Source organism: Zea mays, chromosome 6 (genome assembly GCF_902167145.1).
Source record: "Zea mays cultivar B73 chromosome 6, Zm-B73-REFERENCE-NAM-5.0, whole genome shotgun sequence".
Lineage (NCBI taxonomy): Eukaryota > Viridiplantae > Streptophyta > Magnoliopsida > Poales > Poaceae > Zea > Zea mays.
Window position 1 is genome coordinate 155,264,754 of NC_050101.1, and position 18,306 is coordinate 155,283,059.

Below are 18,306 nucleotides of genomic sequence, written 5' to 3' on the forward strand. Positions count from 1 at the left end.
CCTCGTGAATAGAGCAAGTTCTACAATCAGATCCCTTGGAGGATGCATATACAATAGTTCACAATCCTAAGAACCTGATTGATTATGACATGTTTAGATCATGTTTATGCTGATATATAGGAACCGTAGCAAAGTACGAGCACCTAACTATTAACTTATGATGAATGAAATTCGTGTCGATTTCTCATGCCTAAGAATGTTCGGAGATATCTTAACCTCATCGAAGAAAAATAGATAATTATACATTCGACAGGATTTTTATTCATACTTAGAATATTTAGATTTCTAAACTACAATGGTATACAGATAATGTTCTTGGAATATGTCTCCATTTCTTATTGTTTACTTATATGTTAACGTTACGTTTATTCTGGGTTAACATCATTCAATCATTTGTCTATTACTTATCATCGTTCACTTTTATTTTTGCATCATTATTTTGAACCAATTTTTAATCTATCGTAGGCACGGACACGCATCTAGTTTTTATTTTTAAAAAATGCCAAGTGCCCGTGGTAAACCTTATTCGAGGTTTCTTTTGTTCCGTGTCGTGTCGGACCCCACCACAACCCTCTTCTCCGTTTCGTTTCCCGACCAGGCCTCGCCGGCTCACCGCCCCCGCCGCGCCCGCCATGGACTTCTCGGAACAGGACGTCGACGTCTTCGGCGAGGACTACGACGTCCACGACGGCGGCGCCGAGGCCGAGGCCGAGGCCGACGGCGGCGGGGACTCGTCGGGCTCCTCCTCCCCATCATCGTCCTCGTCGTCCTCTGCCGCCGCGTCCTCCTCATCCTCAAGTGGCGGCTCAAGCCTCAGCAGCAGCGGCGGCGCTGCCGGTGAGGGCGAGGATGGCGCCGATGCGGGGGACGGGGAGGAATACGATTCGTCCAACCTCATAGCCACAAGGAGCGCCGGCGCCGCCGGCTATCTGGACGATGAGAGGAGGGAATATGAGAACCAGGAGGTAGAGGAGGAGAGAGATTTGTTCGGCTCAGATAACGAAGAGTACGTCAGAACTCCGGCGCGCAGCCACTACCTAGTCCCAGGTCCGCTTCTCGTCAATCCTAAAGTTGGTACCAATGCCCTAAAATATGTTTCTAGATTGAATAGTAGTAGCTTCTGTGTTGCCATTGAATTATCTAGGAGGCCGATACTGAATCCTGCCAAGTTTATCCAATGGTTTTATTGTGAGTAGGTTGTTCGTATTGTTTTGTGAGATGAGGTGCACTTTGACACTGTACAATTTCCACTTTAAGATGTGTAAATGGTGAATCTTTCACTGTTCCTTTGCTTGTTTCTTTCTCATCAACTTTCCTCAGCCGTAATGCGGGAGGTGTACTGTAGGTTATGGACCATTGCCTTCTGGCTTTTTTTGTTATTGTTAGTTTTTTTGGTGCAACATAGTATTTTAATATATCAGTACGCATAGGTTGGATATAAGTTTGTTAGGAAGTATACGTCTAGCCATTTTCATTTCCATCTTTCACACAACTGTAATTTATGACTCTGAAGAATACTGCCTTTCTCTAATGAATTCTCAAAGCCTTTTTCTGGGTGAATAATGCCAGCAGCCAGCTCACAGAAGACATGAAAGTTTTTATTCAAGGATCATAACTGGAGCGAAATCACAACTACAATAGAGCAAATAGTTACAGCTTTGAGCATCTGCTGTACATGTTCTCATTGAGAACCTCCCTGAAAGTTACTATACATTTCTTTTGTGGGGTTATGCTGACACCAAGCACAGGCTTTTGTATGTGACAACTCAAATTCTGCCGTTTAAATGTCCATTCAATCTATCAATACTCTGTTATAGAAGGACCCTTGCTATATGCTAAAGGATGTGACAAATGAACTGATTTTTTTTCATGGGCAAGATACTTCATATTTTGGGGGCTTAGTGCAACTAATGATTTTAAAAGCTTGACTGGATTTGAATTGAAAGGTGGAAGTATTAATACTTCAGTCCGTCATGGGTAATTTCTTGCAGTGCTTCCTCCAATTCGGAACACTAATAATCATTCTCGAGGAGGCTTTGGAGGACGAGGTGGTAGAGGCCCACCACTTCTTCCAAGGCCAGGAGGCCATCCAGGGCGACATAACTTTGGTTACGGGAGATTCGGGAATGGGCGTCATGTTGAAGGTTTAGTTTCAGATATGAAGCTTAATAAGAGCGAAGAAACATTGTCTAGAAAAGCTGTTACTTTTCAGGAGGTGTGTAGTGTTATCATGTTTATTTCATCTTCTGATTGTTACTCTTCTATGTGGAGTCATGTTCGTTGTCTCATATGCAGCCTTGTGAGATTGCATGCTTAAGCCGTGTTGAGGGTGGAGAGGTGTATTTTGATGATCGCAGCTTGGTAAGACCTTGGAGTTGCTAATTGGCATTGATTTCTCTTCCTTCACAGTAAATATCTGCTAAAAATGATGTTACTAGCTTTTCTAATGTCCTTTATGTTTTCTAGAGGCTCTTCAAACGTGAAATCTGTGAATACCGCGGTGCAGATCTCAATAAAGGATTCGAGTCATATATAGAGAAGAGAGGTACATTCTTTTTACAACTCATGTCCTTATTCTCTATATCATTGATATTTACTACTATTAGACTTTTAGTGTATGAATCTTTTGCTGTCTGCACCTCACATTTTTTTTCAATTAATATGATATATTGCTTAAATTGGATGGACCACTTTTTAGGCCATAAATACACATAGTAGTAACATAGAGAATACAAGTAGAAAGTTGTTTATTAGTGTATTAGTGCATGAGGAAACCATCCTGCTTTGCCCTTGCATTCACCTTCTGCCCAACCATTGCTTGAAAGCTGTTTCAAATAGTAGAGAAAAGGGAGGGGAAAACTCAATTCAGTTTCTCCTTTTGCATTCTACATATGGATCCTGAAATGCAGTAATTCTGCTATTGAAAGTTAGTATTTGTTTTTAAAATTGTTGCATATGAGGGTTTTGCTTCATGATGAATGTGGTTCAATACTTCAATGTCAGATTTGGGTTCTGAAGGATTTGGCGATCTACTCGCATGCATACGAAATTCCAACATACTTCTTCAGAATACTATACATTTTGTGGTAACATTACATTGATGCCAATCTTGTATTTGTTACCTTACTAAAAAAATTCTTAGACATGGTGATAATATATGCTCTTCTTGCAGACATACCGCAACAATCTTAATAAGGTATCATTCATCTATTGTAAACTGCCAAACTTCTTTTCCCCTTCCTTTTACTTACATTTAATTGAATTTTCAGTAAAGCATTGCAGTATGGTGTTTCCAGTGCAAATTGTCTGAATGGCCCCTTTTTTTTGTACCCTACCCCTTTTCCATATATTTCTAATCACTCACTAACATAACATTTTTTTAACTTTTTATTTTGTAAGACCAACATAACAACTTCTATTTTATCATCAGATATTGGCCACTGCTTACCTAAGAGAACCATGGAAGATGGGCGTTCATAAAAGAAGGGGTGTTGTATATCTTGATGTTCATAAGCTCCCTGAAAGACCAAAAAGTGAAGTTGAGCGTAAGAGGTGATTTTTCTGCCCCTCCCCATTATATCTTGCCCCTTTGCATGTACATAGTAGATTATGATGGTATGACATGTAGTGTGCTTGCTGACAATAGAAGGTTCAATAACAAAGAAACCAGTCAAGGTAAGGGTGCATTTGGTAGGGATTCTCCAAACTGATTGTCTCCAAACAGTCAAACACAGAAGAATCCCTACCAAACAAAAACTTGTTTTCTGAAGAGAAACAAGAGAATTCCTACAAAATGGTTCAAGAAGTTAGAGACAATCAGAAATGTTTCTCGGTAAAAAAAACTAGAAACAAGAAAAACCTGTTCCTCAGGAAAATCAGTATCAGTTTATCACAGGAGTCAGGAACCATTTTCTTAAAACTGAATCCTTGCCTATTGCAGCTTTAGTTTATAAAAATGTTAATAGATTGAGTTTATGCAGGTGTCTTGTGGTTTATCAGCACATGAGTTACTATGTTGACGTACATGAAACCAGAAACCAGAACAACTTTGTAAATGCATAATTGTTGCCCTGTTTCATCATAATTTTTCATGACGCTGATTTGCTTTGTTGCCATATTTGCCATGTGATGCAATAACATATAGTTATTTGAAATGTTAATACTTGGCAGGAAGTTCGGAAATTTGTGGAAGATGTAAATTCGAATCTGAAATCATTCTTAAACTTCATGTTTTGAATACTAGTACAATCAAAGTTTCATGAAAACTTTAATAACATATCTAATAATATAGTTTTCATATGGTCGATGTAGATAGTTTTAGCCTTGTTCAGATTGTACTACTTTTGAAAGCATGATCACATGGATTTTTGTGGACCATTTGAAAAGGATGGAGTGGTTTAATTATCTGAGCATTGAATATTGGACAAGGTGGGAAACATAGAAAGATAAGGTCGTGGGCTACAAAAGCGGCTCATTTGTATTCTAGTTTAATAGGCCGGACGTGTTTAAGGAACCAAGTATAGACCCCTATTTATGGTTTATACACACACATTGATTCCTGGTTATTTTGTCTATTGACGTTCTGCCAAATTAGATTAGCAGTGACTTAATGATAATCCAAACCACAATAATACTGATGAACCTGTATTCTCTCTTCATCCGATTCCCAGATGTTATTGGGGCTATTCTTTTGAAAACCTTGCCACTGAGAACTCATTCAGCGACGATGGAAGGGGTATCGATGCAAATGTAGAGTTTTGTTCTGTAATAAAGACAAAATTGGGTGCCCATCGGATTGTCATGGGTGCTGAGATGGACTGCTGTGATGCAACTGATGATGGCAGGAGGTTCTATGTGGAGCTGAAAACAAGCAGAGAGGTTTTTTTTTGCATGAATTGTAAAGCTCTGCTATCACTTTTAAAAAAGATAATAATAATAAGATTCTGTCCTTGAACTTGACGTGTAACAGCTGGAATACCATACAGTGGAAGCATATGAAAAAGAAAAGCTACTTAGATTTTGGGTAAGTCATAGCACCCCCCCCCCCCCCCCCCCCCCTATAAGGTACTTAGGTTTCAGGGTTTACTCCTGCTATCTTTTTCTTTGCTGTTATTTTACATAATTTGAAGCATTTTCATAACTGCTCATGCATTTTATTATTCTATTCTCTTTCGCAGTGTGAAATTTTGCTGAGTGATAACTTAGCAATTTTGTCACAAAGTCTGCCCAATATGTTGTTTCAGCAACTTAGGATTTTTTTCCCCAGATTTCAGAAGGAACAACTTATTATCTTGATAAAATATTGATTTCCTTTACTTATCTAAATATTGTAGATTCAATCGTTTCTTGCCGGTGTTCCTTATGTTGTTGTGGGATTCAGGTATTATTCACCTTTTATCATGTTCACTAAATTATCATGGGTACTAAACTTTGGTACTTGCTATTTTTCAAACTCATCTGACTGCTAAATTTAAATCATGTTCATATGATTATATATGCAAAATCTTTTGATAATTGTAGTATTGGGCCTTGATACCTCTCCGTTTATGTTATAGATACGTTATTAATGTGACATATCATGCTTATCTGTGTGGTGGTCTTATACAAGTAATTGCTACGGAGTACTATCATTTTTTTATTGCTGTTGCTATCAATTCAACCTTTTTTTGTTGTATATTTAATACATTTTTTTTGCTATAAGACCGTAAGGCAATTGGTTCTGGTGTTCCGTACCAGTTTAAACTATTCCAAATTTTGCTCTGCACTTCTTTTGGTCTGTAGGAATGATGCTGGCATACTTGTACGGACGGAAAGACTAAGAACCAAAGATATTACACAAAAGGTGAAGGCAAAGAACTACTGGCAGGTACTTCAAACAGTTTTCCTACTATTTATCAGCAGTGCAATAATCTAGCAATGCTGATCTAAGCATCTCATGTATAAAAGGGAAATCAATGTACACAACTTTCTGGTACACTACCTATTTTAAACACTTTAAAAATGAGGTGACATTTTTTTGTGGAAAGTTGAGAATCCGAAGAATTTCCTGCAACCTAGATTCGTTTTATTAAATAGAAAACTGCAGTTACTTTCATGCATCTAAATCAATACATGACTTTGAATACCTGTAATGATTTCTCTGTACTTTAGGGTGGCGTTTGCCTTGCCTTTGCCGATGAAGTCTTATGTTGGTTGTATGGGACTGTCAAAGAGAGTAAGGATTCATTCTCCTGCAAGTAGTTGCATTTTAGCTCAGCAAATTTTGGATTTTTGTTCGTGTGTTCACAATGTTGACCTCTCAATCATAATCATTTTCACACATGTTTTTGTTTAATTGTATTGCAGATGAAGACTATGTTCTTCAATTTGTACATCCATTTAACCGCCTCGAACTTCTGCGTGCCCAGTCCCCCTGTCCGGAAGCCATAACGTTGCATGTGCAGCAGCTCTCAGGTGCAGCGGACTAGATTCTAGCAGTGACCTCGGCGGGGACTACTTGCCTTGGAGAAAAACCCAATTCTAGCAGCAGCACTGAACAATGGTTGATCTGGCAACTTACTCAACCCCAATTACCAAGCAGATGTGCTAATGCATCAAAGAACTGATGAGATCGATCACTGGTCTAGCTACATCCATGGTTTACACTCTTGAATGGCCAAAGAGATTTTGAATCCATCAAACATGTATTTCCATTGTAACATTATTACATAATAAACAATACAGACAGAGCTACTAGTGCTGTGCTACTGTAACATTATTGCATCAAATCCTGTAAACTTCAGCAAGGGATGGATGTTCTTAAACATCCGAATTGTCAGCCTTTATAAGTCATAATATGTAAGCAGAACTTTTTCGTACTCTAGCGTTTTGAAATAATAAATTTCATTAATGACGATTAGAATGGTGAGTGGCTGTCGCCTATGGCTGCAGATGGTTTTATGCTCACAAGGCATCGTGGATTGCAATGTGAACCTGCTGTAATACGAGCTTTAAAGGTCACCTTTTGTCATTGTTTGTGTAGGCGCTGTGGAATTGTTCATGATGAGGTGCGACAGTATGCCATAAGATCCATGTGCGTTGAGCATTCGCGAGACAATAGGTGTGTGTCTGGTTGACTTACAAGGAGACATAGAAGGGGACAATCATATTTTCTACAGTGTTTAGACGATCTAGAGGATGGTGTCGTTTCCGTCTTATCCTACTTCTATCTGAGATCTAACATCGGAGACAATGCAGGCTGCATGCGGGTGCGTGGATTACCACCAGCTCGGCATTGATCAGGACGATCCGACGGTATAGAAGAGGTGTAGTATATGTGGTGATGTACATCACGCACGTATGGAAATTTTTTCCATCAACCAAAAGGTGTATGATACGAGGCTGGTGACCACTAAACTTTAGTCTCTACATGTTTGGTTCTAGGGACTAAACAGATTCTAAAGTCATTAAATATATTGTCCAAAGACTCAAATGTCCTTAGAATATACTCATAATATTAGTTATCTATAAAAAAGGTAAGGGCAACATGATAATTATGGGCTTTTAGTCTCTTTTAGCACCTATGTGAAGGACTAAAGACTAAATCATTTTAGTCCATATTTTAGTCCTAGTGTTTGGCAAAAAAGAGACTAAATGGGACTAAAAATTAGAGACTAATACTAACCAAACAGCCCGAAGACTACCCTCTCCATTCGTTCAAACACGCCGCCCGCAGTCCCGGTCCCGCTGCCTGTCCCAAGAACATCTCGCTTCTCGCACGGGCACAGCAGGTCAACGCTCTACACGCCTCGACGCCTTGTCCGGCCTGCAAAGCTGCAGCCCCGCTGCCCAGCCGCCTGCCTCAACCCTCTCCCTCTATCTTCGTGAGCCAGCGGGGAAGGAAGGAAGCAACACCCAGGGTAGGATGGGGGTAGGCGAGTGCAAGAGCAACGACTACGGCGCCGCCGCATACTGGGACGCCCGCTACTCCTCCGGCTCGCCAGCTTCCGCCGCCGCCGGCTGTGGGTTCTTCGACTGGTACCAGACGTACCCGGCGCTGCGGCCGCTCCTCCGCGCCCGCGTCCCGACCTCCTCCCGCGTCCTGATGCTCGGCTGCGGCAACTCCCGTACGTCTCCCTTCAGTACTCACGAGCTGCTGTTATTTGCATACTGTAAGCCTGTAGCTACTACGTTCGCCATGCTTCATGGCGGAGCTAGAGTCTGCAGCTTGGTGTTGCAGATTTGCGGTTCCCCACACGGGTCCCGAAATATCCGGCTGCTATTGCGTTTCAAAGTGGCAATCGTAGTCGTAGACATGCGCACCTTTTAGATCCGCCAATTAATTTGAAAGCTTATTGGCGAGCAGCTCAGAGAGTCTGTTAGCACCGAGCCTACATACATAACTATACCCTTCATCCGTTATGGTATACCAATGTAAGCCTATGCTCAGTGCTCCCTTGACACCCCTTCTTCCATGAATTTTATTTATCGATTCTTGTTGGTTGGCTATGGACTGTGGTAAGCAATGTGTGCTTAAAATTGACACTGAAGTTATTCTGTAATTTGGCTGCTGAAGATTATTATTTTTGCTATTTCGTGCACTGACAATCAACTCCATGGTGCTACCTGATATTGTTCTTATCTTGATTTGGTCAGTTTTGTCGGAGGATATGGTGAAGGATGGTTACGAGGACATTGTAAACATAGACATTTCATCTGTGGTCATCGAGCAAATGAGAGAGAAACACAAGGAGATTACACAGCTAACATGTAGTGTTTTCTGATAGTTTCATCTTCATAACTTAAGGCCTTTATATTGGACTATTGACTTGGTTTTCTTATGCCTTAAGATATGCAGATGGATATTAGAGACATGGGATTTTTCGGTGATGAGTCATTTGATTGTGTCCTTGATAAAGGTAAATTATTAGCATCACGTTTTATAACTCTAAAACAATATTAGCATCACCTTTACTCAAAAGCCATTAAACTAAAATTGTTTCATTACTTCAGTGCCCAATTGATTTTTTTATGAATGTCATACAAATTGATCCATTATGCTACTTCATTTATGGGTTAGTTTGTTGTACCTTTCTCTTTAGGGACCCTGGATGCTATGATGGTAAGCACTATCTACCAGTTGAACTACATAGCAGCCTTCTGATTAGGCATGTGTTGAGATCGGTATTGCTATAATTTTCCAGTGTGCTGATGATGCTCCTCATGGTGCTTTCAAAATGCTAGCAGAAGTGGCAAGGTTTAAGACAGTTTTTCCTCACTCTTTACCTATCAATCAATCCAGATTGATGTATCAATTTTCCTGAATTTATGTATGCTGTATATTCGTGCAGGCTTTTGATGCCTCATGGGATCTACTTATTGGTACATCCTCTGAGTTCAAAAAATATTCTGTTCCTGAATCCTAACGAGATCATTATATGAAGAGAGATTGTCTTCTGGCAGATAACATATGGTGCTCCAAAGGAACGTGTCCCACTTCTGGACCAGTCCGGATGCAGCTGGAGTATTGCACTCTACATCATGCGTAAGTTTGAATCACTCCCGCCAGCCAGAGCACTCTGCCTTAATATTTCTTACTATCTCTCCTCTGTTATGGCTAGTAACATGGGATCCTTATTTCTGAGGATTCTGTTCACTAAATGGAAATTTTTAAGTGGATATTCTTTTCTTTCGCTTTTATTCGTATCTGCAAAGCTCAAAGAGTCTAATTGGTTCTCGCATTAGATACCTAATATTCATGAACGGGGCCATTATAGAGCACACCCTTAACCTGCATAAAGGCTATACAATTAGTTGTTGTTTGTTCGTCTAGATAGGAGGTTGTACATTGTTATGCGTGTGATAGGTTGCCTGCGGAGCTTTGGATACGCAGAGCTGGTGCGGGAGGGAGGGTGCATAGATGCAGATTGGGCTTAGTTTGAGGACAGTGATAGCCTGCATATGGATTTATGCATGTAACCAAATGTGTGAATTGCACTAGGGGGACTAGATAATCGGTTATGCAAGCAACAATTAGAAAAAAAAATACAATTAAAATTTTCAAAAGATTCTATGAATAATGAAAAAACCTATTGCAACAGGTAACGTTGAATGGAAAAATTACGGCGAAAGAAAACACATTATGCATACCTCAATTTTGTAATTGTACATACTTGACATCAGATTTATTCCTTTTGTTGACAGCCACAGCTGGATACCAACTGAGAATGAGTAAAGGTGCTCAACATCTTATAATGGAGGAGGTTACACTCACAGAGGGTGGCCAACTGCCACCTGACTATGTTCTCAAAGATCCAGATTCACATTTCATTTATGTTTGTGAGAAGTTGGAAGAGAAAGGGACTAATTGCAGAGATACTGATCCAAAGGAATCAACAAATGCAAATTAACTCACTACCAACTTCAGATTTCATTTTGATTATTGCTGGGGAAGTTTGTTGTTGCAAAGGCATAGTCGGAGCTCGTCTTTTGAATCATGTGTTACCCTTCGTATGAAAAACCTGGCTGGCTTCGCCCCGACTGGGTGTTTGGTTTAAAGAACGTGTTAGTATCTTTTCACTTCTCATTTTTTTGTTTGGTTTCACTTCTCACTTTTTAGTGCAGAGATAACACAAAATTAGGAAAATGAGGCTCTATTTGGAACGCCCATTTTTTTCTCGAACACGTGGGGGTGGGAGAACCACGTATCATTATATTAAGAAGTCAGAAAAAGGCCTAGAAAAGACCAAATACAAGGTGCCTAGAAAGCACCTAAGAAAAGGAAAAAAGAAAGAAAAAAAAGAGAATATACACTCAAATATAATGAAAAATAAACTAAAAAGCCAAACTACTGCCAAACACTTCTAAGAGGAGCAGCCCTAGCAAGGCCCCATAATAAGGCCTCTTCATGGATGGACATCAAGATTGCGTGGATGTTTGGGAAAGCATTATCAAACACACAAACATTTCTATGCTTCCAAATTTTCCATGCTACTAAACTCACAATAGAGTTAAAACCTTTTTTTTTCTTTTGTTTAGTCACGTTTCTTTCTGCCTCTCCCCAGCAATCCTGGAACATTGTTGCATTAGATGTGGGAGTAAGATGTTGCAGTCCCAACCTGCTTAGAGTTCTAAACCATACATCCCTCGTAAAGGCACAAGCCACCACAATGTGTTGCACTGTCTCATCTTGCTGGTCACACTGGGGACATCTATCCGGACGATCCATTCCACACCGAGCCAACCGATCAGCCGTCCAACATCGGTTGAGAGATGCCAGACAAATGAAATACTTGCATCGCGGAGGAGCCCAAGTCTTCCAAATTCTTTTGGCCGGCTCAAAGGTTGTTGCACCACCATGGAAGAGCTTGTAAGCAGAACTGGCTGAATACAGCCCCGAGGAAGAAGGCAGCCACCGATGCTGGTCCTCAACTTTTGGTTGCAATTGCACCTCTTGGACTAAATCCCAGACCAACAGAAACTCAAACAGCACCTACGTCGGAAGGCTCCCAGAGAGATCATGCACCCATCCATTTGTTGTTAAGGCTCTTTGGACTGATATGCTCTTCCTAGTTCTCTTGGAAACACGATTTGTTAGAGCGGGAGCAATCTGTAACAAAGACTGGCCATGCATCCATTTATCTGTCCAGAAGAGAGTATTTGCCCCATTTCCAACAATAGAACAAACAGAGGCTGCAAAGAGGGTTGTAGAAAATCTGTGCACCTTTATTTCAAAATCAACCCAAGGTCTATCTGGTTCAGTTTTCTGGAGCCAAAGCCATCTCAAATTTAAAGACCATCCCATCACTTCCAAATTAAAAATTCCCAACCCATAAAGGGAGATGGGTCGACAGACCTTGGACCAACCAACAACACAATGACCTCCTCTTATATCAGTTCTTCCTTTCCAAAGAAAACCCCTTCGAATCTTATCTATTGCATTGATCACCCATCTTGGACATTGCAATGCTGTGAGGTGATAAATGGGGATAGCAGTGAGAACATCTTTAACCAAAGCTGCCCTCCTGGCTGGGTTAAGACTAGTAGCCTTCCAGCGAGGAAGTTTTGCAGCAACCTTATCAATAAGCTCTAGGAAGGAACTTCTAGGGAGCTTTTTTTATTGAGAGAGGAAGACCTAAGTATTTACATGGGAAAGGAACAACATTGCAGGGTAACACCTGCTGAGCAGCATCAATGACATGATCCTCACACTGAATATGTGTCATATTGCATTTACTTATATTTGTGATCAACCCCGATGCCTTACCAAACACCCTTAGCAGCTCCTTGACCACACCAAGCTCATTCCTATTAGGTTGAACGAATAACACAACATCATCCACATAAAGAGAGACACGTTGTCCCTTACCCCTTCTTATCAAAGGTTCCATAAACCCCAATTCATTTGCTTTCTGAAATAGAGAGTTCAACACATCCATTGCTAGGATAAAAAGCATTGGGGAGAGAAGATCCCTCTGCCGCATGCCTCACTAGTGACAAATGAGGTCTCCAGGTCCCCCATTTACTAACACCCGAGTAGAGGAGGAACTCAACAGTTTAGCAACTAGATTATGACATAGCACACCAAACCCCAAATGTCCGAGAACTTCAAGGAGGAATCGCCAAGAAACTGAGTCAAAGGCCTCGCCAATGTCCAACTTAAGCAAGATTCTAGGAGTTTTCTCCCTGTGAATAGCTTCGTAGTTTCTCGAAACACCCATTTTTGTGGCTTGCAATGAGACTGAGTTGATTCCTATGAAATTCCTACAAAATCAATGAAATTCTGCATTCCAAAAGGGCTCCAATAAGGTGAAAATCATTAGCTGTAGCGAAAACTATCCCTATCTCATGTTATTAGGCTTTGTTTGGGTACTCTAGTATTGAAAGGGAAATAGGCTTACACCTTTTTCTAAATTGATTTTGGTGGTTGAATTGCCCAACACAAATAATTGGACTAACTAGTTTGCTCTAGACTATAATTTTTACAAGTGCCAAAGGTTCACAATAAACCAATAAAAAGACCAAGAAAGGGTTCAAACAAAGAGAGCAAAATACAACCGAAGTGTGCCCTGGTCTGGCGCACCGGACTGTCCGGTGTGCCACCGGACAGTGTTCTGTGCACCAGGGAACTCAACTCCGAACTGCTCACCTTCTAGAATTCTGGGAGCCGCTCCGCTATAATTCACCGGACTGTCCGGTGTAGCACCGGACTGTCCGGTGTGCCAGCGGAGTAACGACTACTACAACACCAACGGTCGTCTGCAACAACAGTTAATGCGCTACAGTGCGCGCAGAAGTCAGAGCAGAGCCAGAAGGCGTACCGGACAGTCTACAGGACCTGTCCGGTGCACCACCGGACTGTCCGGTGACCCAGATGTCAGAAGCTCCAACGGTCAGAATCCAACGGCCGGGTGACGTGGCTGGCGCACCGGACAGTGTCCGGTACGCCATGCGACAGAAGCCCTCACCAACGGTTCTTTTGGTGGTTGGGGCTATAAATACCCCCCAACCACCACACTTCAATGCATCCAAGTTTTCAGCCTTCAAACACCTTACAAGAGCTATAACATTCAATACAAAGACACAACCAAAGAGATCAAATCCTCTCCCAAGTCCAAAGATCATTCCAATCAAATAGTGACTCGTGAGAGAGAGAGACTTGTGTTCATTTGAGCTCTTGCGCTTGGATTGCTTTTCTTCTTCATTCTTTCTTGTGTTCAACTCAATTGTAACCAAGACAAGAGACACCAATTGTGTGGTGATCCTTATGGGGACTTAGTGTCCCGTTTGATTGAGGAGAAAAGCTCACTCGGTCTAAGTGACCGTTTGAGAGAGGGAAAGGGTTGAAAGAGACCCGGTCTTTGTGACCACCTCAACAGAGAGTAGGTTTGCAAGAACCGAACCTCGGTAAAACAAATCACCATGTCATCCACCTTATTTGCTTGTGATTTGTTTTCACCATCTATTTTGGACTCGTTTATTATTCTAATGCTAACCCCGGCTTGTAGTTGTGCTTAAAGTTTGTAAATTTCAGATTTGCCCGATTCACCCCCTCTAGGCGACTTTCAATTGGTATCAGAGCCCGGTACTTCATTAGAGCCTAACTGCTCGAAGTGATGTCGGGAGCATCCGCCAAGAGGGAGATCGGGACCGGCGACAAGTCCGCAAGCTCGGGGAGAACACACTCAAGGGAGTCCGCCCACAAGCACAAGGAGGAATCCTCTTCCTCCATCAAGTCCCAACGGAAGGGTGACAAGAAGAAGAAAATGAAGAAGGTGGTCTACACGAGACCGACTCTTCGTCACCCTCCACCTCCGGCTCGGAATCGGCATCCGTCACGTCTAAGCGCCATGAGCGCAAAAAGTATAGTAAGATGCCCCTTCGCTATCCTCGTATTTCAAAACGCACTCCATTACTTTCTGTCCCATTAGGCAAACCACCTATGCTTGAAGGTGAAGATTATTCTATGTGAAGTGATAAAATGAGGCATCACCTAACCTCACTCCACAAAAGCATATGGGATATTGTTGAGTATGGAGCGCAGGTACCAAAGAAGGGAGACAAGGATTACGACTCGGAGGAGGTCGAACAAATCCAACACTTCAACTCCCAAGCCACTACTATACTCCTCGCCTCTCTAAGTCGAGAGGAGTATAATAAGGTGCAAGGGTTGAAGAGCGCAAAGGAAATTTGGGACGTGCTCAAGACCGCGCACGAAGGAGACGAGGTGACCAAGATCACCAAGCGGGAGACGATCGAGGGGGAGCTCGGTCGCTTCATGCTTCATCAAGGGGAGGAGCCACAAGCGATGTACAACCAGCTCAAGACCTTGGTGAACCAAGTGCGCAACCTCGGGAGCACCAAATGGGATGACCATGAAATGGTCAAGGTTATTCTTAGATCACTCGTTTTCCTTAACCCTACGCAAGTTCAATTAATTCGTGGTGATCCTAGATACACACTAATGTCTCCCGAGGAAGTAATAGGAAAATTTGTGAGCTTTGAGTTGATGATCAAAGGCTCCAAGAAAATCATCGAGCAAGGCGCCTCCTCCACACCCGATGTGCAACCCATGGCATTCAAGGCAACAGAGGAAAAGAAAGAAAACTCTACACCGAGTAGAGTCCCCATCAACGCCTCCAAGCTCGACAATGAGGAGATGGCACTCATCATCAAGAGCTTCCGCCAAATCCTCAAGCAAAGGAGGGGGAAGGACTACAAGCCCCGCTCCAAGAAAGTTTGCTACAAGTGTGGTAAGCCCGGTCATTTTATTGCAAAATGTCCATTATCAAGTGATAGTGACAGGGGCGACGACAAGAAGGGAAAGAGAAGAGAAAAGAAGAGGTACTACAAGAAGAAGAGTGGCGATGCCCATGTTTGCCGAGAATGGGACTCCGACGAGAGCTCCATGGACTCCTCCTCCGACGAGGACGCCGCAAACATCACCGTTACCAAGGGCCTTCTCTTCCCCAACGTCGGCCACAAGTGTCTCATGGCAAAGGACGGCAAAAGCAAGAAGGTAAAATCAAAATCCTCCACTAAGTATGCAACTTCTAGTGATGAGGATAATTCTAGTGATGATGAGGATAATTTGCTCACCCTATTTGCCAACCTAAATATGCAACAAAAGGAGAAATTAAATGAATTAATTAGTGTTATTCATGATAAGGATGAACTCTTAGATAGTCAAGAGGACTTCCTAATTAAATAAAACAAAAAACATGTTAAGGTTAAAAATGTTTATGCTCTAGAGGTAGAAAAAATGTGAAAAATTAACTAGAGAGCTAAGCACTTGCCATGATGTTATTTCCAACCTTAGAAATGAGAATGCTAAATTAATTGCTAAGGTTGAGAATTTAAATATTTGTGATGATTCTCTTGTTAGTCTTAGGAATGATAATGCTAGTTTGATTACAAAGATTGACAAGTTAAATGCATCACTTGCTAGCCTTAGAAATGAGAACGGAAAATTAATTGCTAAGGCTAAGAAATTAGATGTTTGCAATATTTCTATTTCAAATCTTAAAGATGAGAATAACATTTTGCATGCTAAGATTGTTGAACTAAATTCTTGCAAACCCTCTACATCTAGCGTTGAGCATGTCACTATTTGCACTAGATGTAGAGATATTAACATTGATGCTATTCATGATCACATTACTATGATTAAACAACAAAATGATCATATAGCAAAATTAGATGCTAAAATTGCCGAGCATGAACTAGAAAATGAGAAATTTAAATTTGCTCATAGCATGCTTTATAGTGGGAGACGCCCTGGCATTAAGGATGACATTGGTTTTCAATAGGGAGGCAATGTCAAACTCAATGCCCCTCCTAAAAGATTATCTAACTTTGTTAAGGGCAAGGCTCCCATGCCTGAGGATAACGAGGGTTACATTTTGTACCCTGTCGGTTATCCCGAGCACAAAATTAGGAGAATTCATTCTACGAAGCCTCACTCTGGCTCTAATCATGCTTTTATGTATAAGAGTGAGACATCTAGTTCTAGACAATCAACCCATGCTAAATTGCCTAAGAAGAAAACTCCTATTGCATTAAATGAACCTAACATTTCATTTAAGACTTTTGATGCATCTTATGTTTTAACTAACAAATCTGGCAAAATAGTTGCCAAATATGTTGGGGGCAAACACAAGGGGTCAAAGGCCTGTGTTTGGGTACCCAAGGTTCTTGTTTCTAATGTCAAAGGACCCAAGACCGTTTGGGTACCTAAGAACAAGGCCTAAAATTGTTTTGTAGGTTTATGCATCCGGGGGCTCAAGTTGGATCATCGATAGCGGGTGCACAAACCACATGACAGGGGAGAAGAAGATGTTCTCCTCCTATGAGAAAAACCAAGATCCCCAACGAGCTATCACATTCGGGGATGGAAATCAATGTTTGGTCAAAGGATTGGGTAAAATTGCTATATCACCTGACCATTCTTTTTCCAATGTTTTTCTTGTAGATTCTTTAGACTATAATTTGCTTTCCATTTCTCAATTATGTAAAATGGGCTACAACTGTCTTTTTACAGATATAGGTGTTACTGTCTTTAGAAGGAATGATGATTCAGTAGCATTTAAGGGAGTGTTAGAGGGTCAGCTATACTTAGTAGATTTTGATAGAGCTGAACTAGACACTTGCTTAATTGCTAAGACTAACATGGGTTGGCTCTGGCACCGCCGACTAGCCCATGTTGGGATGAAGAATCTTCATAAACTTCTAAAGGGAGAGCACATTTTGGGACTAACCTATGTTCATTTTGAGAAAGACAGGGTTTGTAGCGCATGTCAAGCAGGGAAGCAAGTTGGTGTTCATCATCCACACAAGAACATCATGACGACCGACAGGCCTCTTGAGCTACTCCACATGGATCTATTCGGCCCGATAGCTTACATAAGCATCGACGGGAGTAAGTATTGTCTTGTAATTGTGGATGATTATTCTCGCTTCACTTGGGTGTTCTTTTTGCAGGATAAATCACAAACCCAAGAGACATTAAAGGGATTCTTGAGACGGGCTCAAAATGAGTTCGCCTTAAGGATCAAGAAGATAAGAAGCGACAACGGGACGGGGTTCAAGAACTCACAAATCGAAAGCTTTCTTGAGGAGGAGGGCATCAAGCATGAGTTCTCTTCTCCCTACACACCACAACAAAATGGTGTAGTGGAGAGGAAGAATAGAACTCTATTGGATATGGCAAGGACCATGCTTGGTGAGTACAAGACTTCAGATCGGTTTTGGGCCGAGGCGGTTAACACCGCTTGCTACGCCATCAACCGGTTATATCTACACCGAATCCTCAAGAAGACATCATATGAACTCCTAACCGGTAAAAAGCCCAATGTTTCATATTTTAGAGTTTTTGGTAGCAAATGTTTTATTCTTGTTAAAAGAGGTATAAAATCTAAATTTGCTTCTAAGGCTGTAGAAGGCTTTTTACTTGGTTATGATTCGAACACAAGGGCATATAGAGTCTTTAACAAGTCCTCTGGACTAGTTGAAGTTTCTTGTGACATTGTGTTTGATGAGACTAACAGCTCTCAAGTAGAGCAAGTTGATCTTGATGAACTAGATGACGAAGAGGCTCCGCGCGTCGCGCTAAGGAACATGTCCATTGGGATTGTGTGTCCTAAGGAATCTGAAGAGCTTCCACAAGCACAAGATCAACCATCTTCCTCAATGCAAGCATCTCCACCAACTCAAGATGAGGATCAAGCTCAAGATGATGATGAAGATCAAGAGGAGCCACCTAAAGAGGAGGACAATGATCAAGGGGGAGATGCTAATGATCAAGACAAGGAAGATGATGAGGATCCAAAA

General features: G+C 41.5%; 2 protein-coding genes across 2 annotated transcripts; both read left to right on the forward strand.

The window, feature by feature from the left end:
• The first annotated feature begins 518 nt into the window (after positions 1 to 518).
• LOC103630321 (decapping nuclease DXO homolog, chloroplastic) lies at positions 519 to 6,898 on the forward strand. The gene is made up of 13 exons (XM_008651386.3): positions 519 to 1,047; positions 1,992 to 2,215; positions 2,296 to 2,361; positions 2,467 to 2,545; positions 3,004 to 3,086; positions 3,173 to 3,196; positions 3,431 to 3,552; positions 4,671 to 4,878; positions 4,970 to 5,023; positions 5,334 to 5,380; positions 5,782 to 5,866; positions 6,151 to 6,214; positions 6,346 to 6,898. Exons 1-13 carry the CDS (start codon positions 633 to 635, stop codon positions 6,465 to 6,467), a joined length of 1,593 nt encoding a protein of 530 aa, XP_008649608.1. The 5' UTR covers positions 519 to 632; the 3' UTR covers positions 6,468 to 6,898.
• A 791-nt stretch (positions 6,899 to 7,689) lies between these two features.
• LOC100285195 (uncharacterized) lies at positions 7,690 to 10,634 on the forward strand. Its single transcript, NM_001158089.2, has 8 exons — positions 7,690 to 8,105; positions 8,635 to 8,748; positions 8,829 to 8,897; positions 9,081 to 9,100; positions 9,183 to 9,235; positions 9,330 to 9,360; positions 9,442 to 9,523; positions 10,183 to 10,634. The coding sequence occupies exons 1-8, from the start codon at positions 7,904 to 7,906 to the stop codon at positions 10,386 to 10,388; spliced, it is 777 nt and encodes a 258-aa protein (NP_001151561.2). The 5' UTR covers positions 7,690 to 7,903; the 3' UTR covers positions 10,389 to 10,634.
• Positions 10,635 to 18,306: the final 7,672 nt, after the last annotated feature.

Excerpts from the sequence above, each read along its gene's own strand:
- LOC100285195 (NM_001158089.2), top strand. The coding sequence starts at position 7,904 with ATGGGGGTAGGCGAGTGCAAGAGCAACGACTACGGCGCCGCCGCATAC. Across the intron at positions 8,106-8,634 it reads GCTCGGCTGCGGCAACTCCC|TTTTGTCGGAGGATATGGTG; the intron begins GTACGTCTCCCT and ends TGATTTGGTCAG. Across the intron at positions 9,524-10,182 it reads TATTGCACTCTACATCATGC|CCACAGCTGGATACCAACTG; the intron begins GTAAGTTTGAAT and ends TTTTGTTGACAG.
- LOC103630321 (XM_008651386.3), top strand. The coding sequence starts at position 633 with ATGGACTTCTCGGAACAGGACGTCGACGTCTTCGGCGAGGACTACGAC. Across the intron at positions 2,362-2,466 it reads ATTTTGATGATCGCAGCTTG|AGGCTCTTCAAACGTGAAAT; the intron begins GTAAGACCTTGG and ends TATGTTTTCTAG. Across the intron at positions 5,024-5,333 it reads AAAAGCTACTTAGATTTTGG|ATTCAATCGTTTCTTGCCGG; the intron begins GTAAGTCATAGC and ends TAAATATTGTAG.